General features: G+C 42.9%; 1 protein-coding gene across 26 annotated transcripts in view; it reads right to left on the bottom strand.

Moving 5' to 3' along the window:
* The window catches only part of Ube2g1 (ubiquitin-conjugating enzyme E2G 1), a 79,453-nt gene extending 67,357 nt beyond the window's left edge, over positions 1–12,096 (bottom strand). For 22 of the 26 annotated variants that reach the window (XR_015630991.1, XR_015630993.1, XR_015630992.1 and 19 more), the window contains exon 1: positions 11,730–12,096. Coding sequence is in view for 1 of the 26 variants with exons in the window: in NM_022690.2 (NP_073181.1) it covers positions 11,730–11,775 (46 nt within the window). In the remaining 25 variants the exon portion in view is untranslated. Of the gene's footprint in view, positions 1–11,287; positions 11,488–11,729 lie in introns of those variants that run through there. The other 4 variants (XR_015630994.1, XR_015630990.1, NM_022690.2 and 1 more) reach the window with 4 other exon arrangements.
* Between the last annotated feature and the right edge of the window lie 734 nt (positions 12,097–12,830).

Below are 12,830 nucleotides of genomic sequence, written 5' to 3'. Positions count from 1 at the left end.
AAGTGGAAGAAAAGATAGAAATCTTCCTTATAGAAGAATTCTAGGATTTAGTAGATATCCCTCTTTCCAGGTGGAGGGATCCTCATCCTGTTTCCAGTATGTGAGTACAGAGAAAGCTGAGTGGGGCAAGGTGACATAGCTGTAGTTTCAGCAGTTGAATGGCTAGGGCAGAAAAAACACAAGTTTAAAGGCAACAAACAAGTCCCAGATCAGGATAGACTGTACAGACAGATCCATTTCAAAAATCAAAGAAGGGAACACAATAGAGACACACAAGCACCTTTTAACACCAACACCAGCGGAGGCAGGCTGATCTCTGAGCTCAAGGCCAGCCTGGTCACAAGTTTCAGAACAGCCAGGGCTACACAGAGAAACCCTGTCACAAAACCAAAACAAAACATTCAAACTTTAAAAATTCAGTCTCTTTAAAATATCCAAAGTCCCCCTACTATCTCAACTGTAGGTTCACATAAAAATAAAAAAATGTCACATACTTTTAAGAGGTCAGAATCAGGGCAGTTACAAATCAAATCAAAGTCCAACAATGTAAAGGGTCATTGCTTAATGTCTGGGACCCACTCAAGATCCACTGAGCTTCAAAGGTCCTTGGTAGCAGCATTTATCCAGCTTTGTCATCCACAGCACATACAGCTTTTCTTGTGGGCTCAAATTGGCTCTACTTCATATTGCTGCTATCCTGGTCATCTCACAGGACAGGCATCTCCAAAATGTTGGCATGCCCACTGCAACTGTGCTGCACTTTCACCAATACCCTCTTCTAGGTTTTTTTCTTCGGGGACTCTAACCCTGCCACATAGTGTGAAGCCTCAACTTCTCTCTATGATCTCTACAATCCTTGGCAATCTCAGGCTGCACCTAGCTTCCATTATGGCTAAGTACCAGATTTGCCAGTAGCAGAGACCAATACTAAGTCCAATATGACACTATTCCCCTGGGTAACCAGCTAGCAAGTGGCCAGTTGACTATATTATACCATTTCCATTATGGAAAGGGCAGTATTTTGTCCTTGCTGAAATATGACACAGTCTGGTTTTCGATTTGCCTTCCTGCCTATAACACTTCTGTCAAAACTAAATCCATGGAATTATTTTATCCACCACTATGGTATTTCACATAGCATTGCTTCTGACCAAGGAGCTCACTTCACAGCCAGAGACGTGAGGGCCATCACCTATAATCCACTGCTTCTTACCATGTTTGTCACCATCCTGAACAGCTGGCCTGTTAAAACAGTGGGATGGCCTTTTAAAGACACACATATAAGGCCAGGGTTCCCCTAAAAGTGGTATATGCTTTTACTCACCATCCAATATATAGTACAGTTTTTCTAAAAGTCAGGATTCATGGGTCTAAGAATCAAAAGGTAAATCTGTGATTCACCTTGGTTGTCAACTGATTACATCTGAAATCAAATGACACAAATAAAACAGCTGGACATGCCTGTGAGTTTTCTTGATCATTTTAAATGGGAAGATCCACCCTAAATCCTTATGCCCCACATCAAAGGACACATAAGGAGAAAGTTTTTGCTATTTGCCTGCTTGAACTTCAACTAACCTGTTTTAGTCCCATTCCTTCACTGGCATTAAAATCTATTCTTCAGGATTCCAACATAGACTCTCTAGGAATCCTAGACTCCAGTGCCAAGTTGGAACTGCTGTGACATCTAGTTTTATAAACTGAGTCTACCAGGGTTTGTGGCCTTTCCATTAGGAATCAACCACTGTTTCCTTTTTTCCCCTCCAGCGGCTAAACACGAGTCTATTTGCCTCAGCTACTTGAGAGGGATGAAGCAGGAGTCCATGGCACTGATACCAGGCCAGCTGTGTTTCAAGCTTGTAGGTATTGGAGAACTCGAACAAGTAGTGGCCTGTTTATTTTCCATCTGGTTGAAGGTATTGCCATTATATAAGCCCACCATGCTGTGTATCATCTCTGGGAGGATCATGTCCCTCAGGTGATCTTCACCACCTCAGGCTTCTCCACCGGTAGCACCTCCTACTTGTCTTTCTCAAATGCTTAATAGTAAGTGCTGCTTCCTTCCACTGTCTCTGGAAGGCACTGTACAACTGCATCTGCTGCTCATAGAATATGTCCAACAATTGGTCCAGATCCACACCACAGCAGGTAATTTGCAGAAGGTGGACTTCTTCTCCATTTCAGCCATCTTGGTGGCTGCTTGGAAGCATGGGCTGCATCTGTGCAGATATCTCGAACTTTTTGTAAGCTATTCTTAATAACAAATGTTAACTACATTCTGGTAGATGATATAGATCATGGAAAAACCTGTTTATTCCTAAGAAAGGAAGCATATTGGAAATAGTTGTCTACTGTTCAGCTTGACTTAAAACTTTAATTCTTCAAAAATAAATAAAGCTAATAAAAATTAATACAGGACTTGATGTGGTGCACATCTTTAATCCCAGACTCAGGAGGCAGGTGCAGGTGACTCTGTAAGTCCGAGGCCAGCCTGATTACAGAGTGAGTTCCAAAACAGCCAAGGCTACACAGAGAAACCCTGTCTGAAAAAGGCCAAAAACAAAAACAAGAAACAAAAAGTAGACTAGGAGCCAGCAAAATGGCTAAATGGACATCAGTTTGATTCTAGAGACCTGAATAGTAGGAAAAGAGACTCCATCCAGCAAGTTGCCCCTCTGACTCCCACAAGCATACCATGGCACATGTGCCCAACACATACAAACAAAACAAACGTAATTTAAAATTAAAGGTTTAAAATGGCTACAAGAGGGAGCTGGAGAGATGACTCAGAGGTTAAAAGCACTGACTACTCTTCCAGAGATCCTGAGTTCAATTCCCAGCAACCACATGGTGGCTCACAACCATCTGTAAATGGGATCCCATGCTCTCTTCTGGTGTGTCTGAAGACAGGGACAGTGTAGTCATAAACATAAAATAAATAAATCTAAAATGGCTAAAAGAATAAATGTTTTGCCAATCAAAGAAACAAAAATATCTTTTGTGTAGTTGGCACAAGTCTATAAACCCAGTACATGGGAAATAGGAGGATGACTACCATAGACTGGTAAGGAGGTAAAGAAAAGTCTATGATTGCACCACTCCATATTCCCACCAGTAATATATAAAAGATTTTCTTAGTATCTGTGCCAACATTTGGTGACTAAATCTACACACATCTTAATTTTAGCTCTTCTAATAGTTATGTAGTAGTATTTTGTTATGCTTTCAATTTGCATTTCCCCACTGTCTACTGATCCCAAACATCTTTTCATTTGCTTATTTACCATCTGTGTATCCATCCTTCTTTAGTGAAATGTCTGTCTTTTGCTTGTTTCCTAAGTGATTGGTTTTTACTGTATAATTTCGCTTCTTACACATTGGTTTTTGCCAAAATGTCATTCCAATTCATAACTAGTATTTGTGTACATGTAGTATGTATGTATGTCTTACAAAGACAGTGGTTCTCAACCTTTTTTTTTTTTCTTCCTTTTTTCTTTTTTTCGGAGCTGGGGACCAAACCCAGGGTCTTGCACTTGCTAGGCAAGTGCTCTACCACTGAGCTAAATCCCCAACCCCGGTTCTCAACCTTCTTAATGCTGTGATCCTTTAAAACAGTCCCTCCTATTGTAACCTCCAACCACAAAACTATTTTCTTAAAGATTTATTTATTATACATAAGTACATTATAGGTATCTTCAGACACACCAGAAAAGGGGATCAGATACCATTACAGACGGTTGTGAGCCACCATGTGGTTACTGGGATTTGAACTCAGAACTTCTCAAAGAGCAGTCAGTGCTCTTAATCACTGAGACATCTCTCCAGACCCATAAAACTATTTTCATTGCTACTTTATACCTGTAATCTTGCTACTTTTATAAATCATAAAAAATCTATGTTTTCTGATGGTCTTCAGTGACTCTATGAAAAGGTAGCTTGAGCCATCCAACCCCCAACCATAAAATTATTTTCATTGTCACTTCATAACTAATTTTACTACTGTTATAAATCATAAATATCTATGTTTTCTGATGGTCTTCAGTGACCCTGTGAAACAGTAGCTTGAGCCACCCAATTCCCAATGGTTGAGAACTGATTCTCTAGGAGTAGAGAGGGTCACTGGTTAAAAGCATTTGCCATATAAGCCTGATGACCTAAGTGTGATATCTGAATCCAACACAAAGTGGGAAGGGAAAACAAAGCCTCTAAAAAGTTGTCCTTGAACTCTCATATGTATTATGTGGGATGCACGAACCCACAAACATACATAATACATAATTTTTAAATGTCATTCCAATTCATAACTAGTGTTTGTGTATATGTAGTATGTATGTGTAATGTATCTGTAGGTGGTGGTTATGTAAATCAAATGTATGACAGTTTGTGGACTCATACCTTCACATGCTTAGGGTACAAAAGGATGTACCCTAAGCCTTTCTCTATTCTCTTGAGACAGGGTCTCTCACTGAACCTGAACGAAAGCTCTCTATTTTCACTTGGCTGGAGGGGGCTAGCCAAGAATTCCAGGAATCCAGATATCAGGGATCCAGATATAAGCCTGTCTACATCCTCATCTAGGCTAGTATTACAGACACTTGCAGCCATAGGCTCTTGCATGGGTGCTAGGAGCTTGAACTCATACCTACACAACAAGCATTCTTACTGAGAGCCATCTTTCTCAACCCTGTAGTCTATCTTCTCATCTCCCTAAAAGTTTTCACATACCCAAAGGTTTTAGTTTTGATAATGTCTAATGTATCAATATTTTCTTCTATGGATTATGCTTTCATTCTAATAATAATCTAGTAATAAGCATGTAGAAATATTATAAAATACAATATATATTAGTTTAAGTAAGGTACACATAGAACTACTGGTACTGCTTTACAGTAAATACATTAATGTGCGGATATCTAAAAGCCAAGGTTTAGTTTAATACTTAAACATATCAACCAGTATTTTAGATTTAGAACAGGTTATATAAGCATTGGTGGCATATGCCTTTAAATCCAGCACTCTAGAGGCACAGTTAAGTGTGCCTCTTTAAGTTTGAGGCTAGCCTGGTCTATACAACAAGCATCAAGCTATGTAGCCAAAGCTACATAATAAGACTGTCTCAAAAACCAAAAAGGACGAAACAGAAGTGAGGTCATCCATTATAAAGACTAATGCAGAAAGTATATTTTGTTCTAAAGTATTTTATTTATATTTTTAAAAAATCAAATTAGCATTTTATAAATACCTAAATTTCCTATTATTAAAACTATTCACTAAATAACTATTGCTTAAAAAGTTTTAGTCCATAACATTAAAAAAGTTCACTATTCACCAAAAATTAAAGCTTTCTTCAGATTCCATATTACATCAAGTAAATAATTCCTGGATGGTTCCTTAGCTAGAGTGACTTTTTTTTTTTCCTTTTGTTTTTTTTCCGGAGCTGGGGACCGAACCCAGGGCCTTGCGCTTGCTAGGCAAGCGCTCTACCACTGAGCCAAATCCCCAACCCCAGCTAGAGTGACTTTAAGAAGCCACACAATACCTCTCCAAACCATGTTTGCTTCATTAATGCTAATTTGGTATTTTTAATAGGGGGTATAGAGATGACTCAGCAGCTAAGTGTTTACTACTTTTCTATAGGATCTGAGTTCAATTCTTAGGACAGATGTCAGGCTTATGTGATGCCCTCTTCCAGCCTCTTTAGGCATGAACACATAATGACATATACTTACACAGATGCACACACACACAATCTTTAAAAATCACCAACCCATACCAGCCCTAGTAGTTTTGTGTGTGTGCGCGCATGCACGTGTGTATCAAAGCATTCAGTACAACAAACACTCATCATATTATTTCTTTTTTTTTTTTTCTTTTGTTTTTTTTCCGGAGCTGGGGACCGAACCCAGGGCCTTGTGCTTCCTAGGCAAGCGCTCTACCACTGAGCTAAATCCCCAACCCCATATTATTTCTTTAATAGTGCATGATTTCTGGGTATTAAAAATTCCTGGGACTGGAGAGATGGCTCAGTGGTTAAGAGCTCTGATTGCTCTTCCAGAGGTTCTGAGTTCAATTCCCAACAACCACATGGTGGCTCACAACCATCTGTAATTGGATCTGATGCCCTCTTCCGGTGTGTCTAAAAATAGCAACAGTGTACTCATATACATAAAATAAATAAATCTTTAAAAAATTTTTTCCCAAGTGTACTGAAGCACACCTTTAACTTCAGTGCTTGAGAGGCAGAGACAAGCAGATCTCTGTAAGTTCAAGGCCAGCCTGGTCTTGAAGCTACATAGTGAGCTCTAGGAAAAACAGGACTACCTATAGAAAACCTGTCTCAAAAAAAACATGTCTCAAAAGCAAACAAAAACAAAATGAAACTCCCAAGTTTGGGTGGAATATAGCTCAGTTTGTCTAACATATGCAAAATCCTGAGTAGGATCCCTTTGCACTGAATAAAACCAGTTATCTGTATACCTGGCAGTTAGAAAGCTAAGACAATACGTTTAGAACCACCACCACCCCCTCCCCAAAATATAAAAGCAAATTCCCCTAGCACTTGAATAATTAATATTTTATATAAATTTACTTGTAAGCTTTTCTCTAATTTCCACACATGTAGGGTCTTTTTGGTTTGAGCAATGGTTGGGGATCAAACTTAGGCTCACATCCTAGGCAAAGTGTACCACTGAACCACACTTCCCATTTCAACAATTTTTCCATTTAAAATTTAATTGTTTGCTGTTGTTGTAACTTTATAAGGTGTATAGGTGTTTATATCTTCACTACCTGCATGTCTAGTGCCTGCAAAAGCCAGAAGAGCATCAAATCCCTAGAAAATGAAATTAGATGGTTGTAAGTCAGGGTACTGAGAATCAAACACTGGTCCTCTGCAAGGGCAGTCAGTACTCTTAAATCATTGAGCCATCTCTCCAGTCCCTCAACAATTCTTAATAATATGTTCATTACTCTGAATCTTTCACATACTAGAGGAATTATCACTTACTCATTGTCTCTCCTTTGTGATTTTTACTGGGATTATCAGAAGGCCAATATATTCTAAAAGGACACTAAGAAGTATTAAGAGCGGCTCAGTAGTAGAATGCTTGCACCCAGGTTCAATCTCTAGCACCACAAAATAAAGGAGAAAAAAGTAAAGAAGTCCATTGGATTCCTAGGCCATATCAACAAATACAAACTAATTCTCTTTGAGGGAGGCCAGAAATCTCTATTTTTACAGTCTGACATGTACAATGAATGTAACAACCTACTTGGTAGCCATGAAATGCAGGTTATAGATTTTTAAAGTTACTTCTAATATACACAAAGTTTCTACTATAAAAGCCCAAATATTTTGTTATTGTATAAAGGGGTTCTCCTATTTTAAAATATCTATGAAATAATGAGGAGAAGAAATAGAGGAAAAGAGTAGAGTACAAACATGTAGCTCAGTTGGTAGAGTACTTGCCTAGCATGCAGTTCTGTACTCAATACCTAGAATAACATAAAACTAGGCATGATGACACATACCTGTAATTCAAGCATTCACATAACGAAGGCTATAGGATCAGAGGTTTAGGTGATCGTTGCATATACCCTGGGCTACATCAGACCCCACCTTTCAAAATAAATACCGTTTTTTGGTTTTGTTTTACTTATTTTGTTGTTGTTTGTTTGTTTTGAAGCAAGCTGCCAACAAACTCTGACTGTCCTTCTCAGCCTCTCTCCCATATCTGGGATTTACAGGTCTGAGCTACTACCTAGATAACTTATTTAAGACATTTTCTTAGGATTTATTTTTATTTTATGCATATGAAAGTTTTGCCTTCATGAATGTCTATGTACATGTGTGTAGTGCCCACAGAAGCCAAAAGAAAACATCATATTCCTTAGATCAATATTCTTAAAGCCTGGGCCATTTCTTCAATCCTTACCTAAGATTTTATGTTATTTTATACAGTAAGTTTTACTAAGATGAAAAAATGATAATACTAAAATGGTATTTAATGAGTAAACTAATTTTGAGAATTTGAGATTCCCCACCCCCATCCTAGCAACCCAGACAGGGTCTTATTAGCTAAGGATTTTCTTGAACTCAGAGATCCATATGCATCTGACTTACAAGTGCTGGGACCAAAGGAGAACACCATCACATATGGTATTTGATTTTCAAATTCTACTTCATGGGGACAGATAAGATAGCTCAACAGGGGGTTGGGGATTTAGCTCAGCGGTAGAGCACTTGCCTAGTGCTAGATTAAATGAGATAATGTGTAAAATAACAGTGGCTGGTACATGTCAGTCTTCAGCCAAGAAGCCATTAAGTACATCACCTCTTCAGCTGCCTATAGGGGCCTGTAACCCAGACTAGGGAGGTAGAGGTGGGCAGCCCAAATGTTCTAAACCTATCTTGAACTACAAAGCAAAACAAGATAATGTCTCAATTGAAATAAAATATAAAAAGTAATCTCTACAAATTCAAGGTCTCTCAAAGAGGACTCTTGGTCAGGAGAAGAATGATTAATTTTCGTACTTTTTTTTTTTTTTTGAGACAATGTGTATGTAGCCCTGGCTGTCCTAGATCTATGTAGAGCAGGCTGGCCTCAAATGCATTCCCAAATGCTGGGATTAAAGGCATGTGCCACCATGCCTAGCTCTGTATTCTATTTTAACCTGGGTTTATAATACCTTTAAAATGTTTTTTAATTGATTTATTGTACTGAGGGACTTCTTGGTTGGTGTTTAATATAATGCATCACAACACAAACAAAAAAACTGCCACTAAACCTGTAAAGGAGTAAGTCATAATCTAATAATAACACTGAGAAATACACAAGCTATCTGATTACATGTGTGTGTAAGGTGTTCTTACTGGCTTCCCAATAGCCACAATGGTGACACACCATAATCCAATGACTCAGTCTCAGGGGACACTTGGGCAATAGATATATTTTTCACGGTCACAAATGAGGGGATGTACTACTGGTATGTATTAAGTTCAGACAGGAATGCTGTAACCTTTACTGAACAGGTATAACCCTCCACAGCAACAACTGCTCTAAATGTCATGGTACCAAAAATGAAAAATTCTGTAACTCAGGGAACCATTCTGCTCAACTACTGAAGTAACAAAGCTCTTCATTATAGGATAAATTCTCCTAGGTGAATCAAAACCTTTTATCATTGGCACAGTATTAGCTCAACAAATGCAGACACTACTATAAGTTTCTGAAACTCTAGCACTGAGAACACTTTACCAGATTATGTTACCTACTCAACTCACTTTAGTAATTTTAAGGCATTTATACGAGTTCACTAATTTCAAGATTACATTTTACCATTCTTTACTATTTTCAAGTGATAAGAAAACTCATTTTTAAAAAATGCTAAAGTGAAAAAGAAAAGCATTTATTTTTAGGTGCTTATTCAGTCTTCCCAAATAAATTTAATATTTTCGCATTTCAATTAACAAACGTTGTTCCATGCATTTTTAAGCAAGTTAATTAAGTATCCCTTAAAAATGACTTAAACTGGGCTGAAGAAATGGCTCAGTGGTTAAGAGCACTGCTCTTCTAGAGGTTCTGAGTTCAATTCCCAGCAACCACATGGTGGCTCACAACCATCTGCAATGGGATCCAATTCCATATTCTAGTGTGTCTGAAGATAGTGACTGCATACTCATATAAATAAAATACATCTTTAAAAAAATGACAAACTATAAACAAGCCTAATGTGGTGGCACAGAATTCAAACCCCAGCACTCAGAGGACAAGAAGGAAGAAGGTGGGGGCAGGCATTTGGAAAGCAGAAAACAGATCTGTTTAAGTTCAAGGCCAACCTGGACTACATCTCGAGTTCCAGAACAATCAGGGTTATACAAGAGAAAGTCTCTTAAGAGGATGGGGGGAGGGAAAGGGAGAGGGAGGATAGAAACAGACAGGACAAACATACAGAGAGACAGACAGAGGCAAGCAGGCGTATTTCTGTGAGTTCCAGACAGCCAAGGACTCCATAGAGAACCCGCCCCCCCTCCCAAAAGGCATGCTCACAAATGGGTCTTATTTTAACATAGTGGTACTGTTAAACTGTAAAATCTTTTGTACCTTTTAAAATGTATGTCATTTCCATTATGTAAGGTTATTAATATTCAGTGCTTACAGTCTAGTTAATAATCTGCCACGTAATAAAAACTAATTCAGATAAAGTTGGTTTTATTGGGTTTTTTTGTTGTTTTGGTTTTTGTGTTTTGGGTTTTTTTTTTAGACAGGGTTTCTCTACATAGCCCTGGCTGTCCCAGAATCCACTACTGTAGACCAGGCAGGCTTCGATAAAGAATTAAGACAAAAATTTTAAAATAAAGGGAGAAAAGATCACAGAAAAAGAATGTCTTAAAATAAGCTGCAATAAATTATTTCACTTCTTTCGAAAATATTTCTGATGGGTGTCCTAACTTTTCCATCGACTTCAAATCCCTGTACCACCTAGAATTTTAATACTTGTCCAAACCTGCTAGCTCATGGTCTAATAATAAACCTAATTATACAATCTGTAACACCGTGTCGACCTTTTCCTTCAGAAGCCATAAAAGTGATTTAACTAACATCTCAAACTCATAGAAATCTATCTCACTTATCAACAGTCCGGCTTTCAGCTCTAAGTTTAAAGGAGAGCTGCGGGGGGCGGGGGAGACTGGCTACAGGTTGAGGAGGGGTGAAATGGCCTGTACCAAGCAAGACACACGCTTGGCGTAAGACAGCAGGGGTAACTACCGGTTCATTTCTCTTTAAATCTGGCAGCACGTGGGGCGGCATTGTGAAGGCACCAACCCGCCTCCTCCCTCCCCCCTTTCCACTCCGCACACGTACGCCTCCTGCGCGCATGCTCCGCTCACACAGTCCTAGCAGAGTAGGAGCCAACCCCCTAAAAAGTCAACCTGGAAGCCGCAAACGGCCGGAGGCCGGGACAATGGGGGAGGGGGAAAGAGACTCCACGGGGGAGGCACTTAGCCGCCGCCCCTGGCCAGAGCCTAAGGCCGGCCACAGGCCGGTGGCTGCGGGCCTGGGCGAAGGAGCCCGAGCCGCGCCGAGCACAAAGCCCCGGCCGGCCAGCGAGCGGCTCTCCTCAGCGCCCGCGCCCACCCTCCCCCAGACGGGCGGCGCAGCCCGAGCTCGTGCCAGGCGGAGGCAGGCAAAGCGGAGTCGCGCTCCCCGCCGAGCCCTCGGTGCCCCGCGCCAGCACCCAGGCCAGCCCCGCCGTCGCTTTTGTTGTCTCCCCTAACTCCACGGACCCCGCGCTGCCGGGCCAGAAGTTTGGCGCGCCTCCCCTATCCGGCCCCCGACACAGCTCGGACTCGCAGACGCGCGGGGCCCGCAAGCTCCCGGGGTCCCCGGGGTCCCTGAGGTCCCGCGGCCTCCGCCGCACCTGAGCCCGGGATCCGCCCCTCAGGGAGGGTCGGCCCGGCCGGGACCCACGCCCCTCCCCCGCAACGCCCCAGTGCCGTGGGGGAGGGGGCAGCCGCCCTGGGCGTCCGGCCCGTCCGAGGGCGAGGCTGGGGCGCGTCCCCGCCCCCAACACCCTCCACAGCCAGGCCAGCAGTGTCGCCGGCCGGCCGCGACCTGCGGGCTCCCACCCTCGCGGCCCGCGGCCCGCCAACACCCAGCCTCGGAGCGGGCAAGAGGAGGCGAGTGGCTCGTCAGTCCGCGATCGCGGCCCGGCGCCCCGCCGCTCACCTGCCAGCTGTCTTCGCAGTAGCAGTGCCGACTGCAGCTCCGTCATCCTCCCCACCAAGAGCCCGGGCTGCCGCCGGGACTTCGACGGATGGGGGACAAGCTCTGACGGTGGCTGAAGCTAGGTGTGTTGAGGAACCCGGGCCCCGCGACTGGAGCGCCGAAGCCGCGGGAGGCCGGTCTTGGGAGACCCGAGAAGCACCTCGCTGCCTATGCGAGTCCGCTCCGCTCGGCTTTCCTCTCAGCGGCTCACGCCCGGAAGGGGAGGGTACCCGGGCCGCCGCGGCGCGCACTGGGACTTCGCTCGCCCGCTTCCCTCCTCAGCCCGCCCGTCGGCCCCACCGGTGCCTTCCCCCGCCACTGCCTCACTGCGCGCAGGGCCGCTCCGCGCAAGCGCGCTGAGCCTGCCTACTTCAGAAGCGGCACGCCTGCTAGCCCGACCCCTCGGCCCTGCTGCCCCGCCTCCGGCGTCGGAACCCCGCCCACCGCGCGCAGTGGGCTCAGCCCCGCCATCTTGGGAAGGTCCACGCCCGCCCAGCTGCGAAAGCGTCGGCTATTAGACGCCCCGCGGACGCCATGACAAAGAGGTCGCGGAGGGTCAGGACGCTGCCTCCCGATATAAGCAGCCGGTCTGAGAGTGATGGGACCAGAAGTGGTAGATGTTGACGAGAACCTACAGCCATCCAACATTACATCCGAGGTGTGCGAATTAGTCATTGTTATAAAGCCGAACTTACTACTCGTGTGCCCCATTTTAAACAGCCACAAAACAGAGTGCATGGTGGTAATTAATAAAGAATGCACAGAATGGTCCTTGAAATAAAATGTTATGAATCTCATAGCAGAAAACGTTTTAATAAATAGACTGTGAGTAAAGTGCAGAGTTGTGATTAGCACAACCTGATACATGGTTCAGATTCAGGTGGTATTTGCCTGTAATCCCAATACTAAGGCTGAGGCAGGAGGATTGGGAGAAGACCCCAGACATGCTTTGCTACATAGTGAGACCCAATCTCCATCTGGGGGTGGGGATCCATAATAGATCAGACACCTTTGATCAAGAAAGGCACCTACCATGTAAAGTCCAAGTGTGAAATCCAAGAT

Source organism: Rattus norvegicus, chromosome 10 (genome assembly GCF_021556685.1).
Source record: "Rattus norvegicus strain SHRSP/BbbUtx chromosome 10, alternate assembly SHRSP_T2T, whole genome shotgun sequence".
In the NCBI taxonomy this organism is placed as follows: domain Eukaryota; kingdom Metazoa; phylum Chordata; class Mammalia; order Rodentia; family Muridae; genus Rattus; species Rattus norvegicus.
Note: the sequence above shows the minus strand (reverse complement) of the source record. Positions and strands in the feature narration are given on the sequence as shown.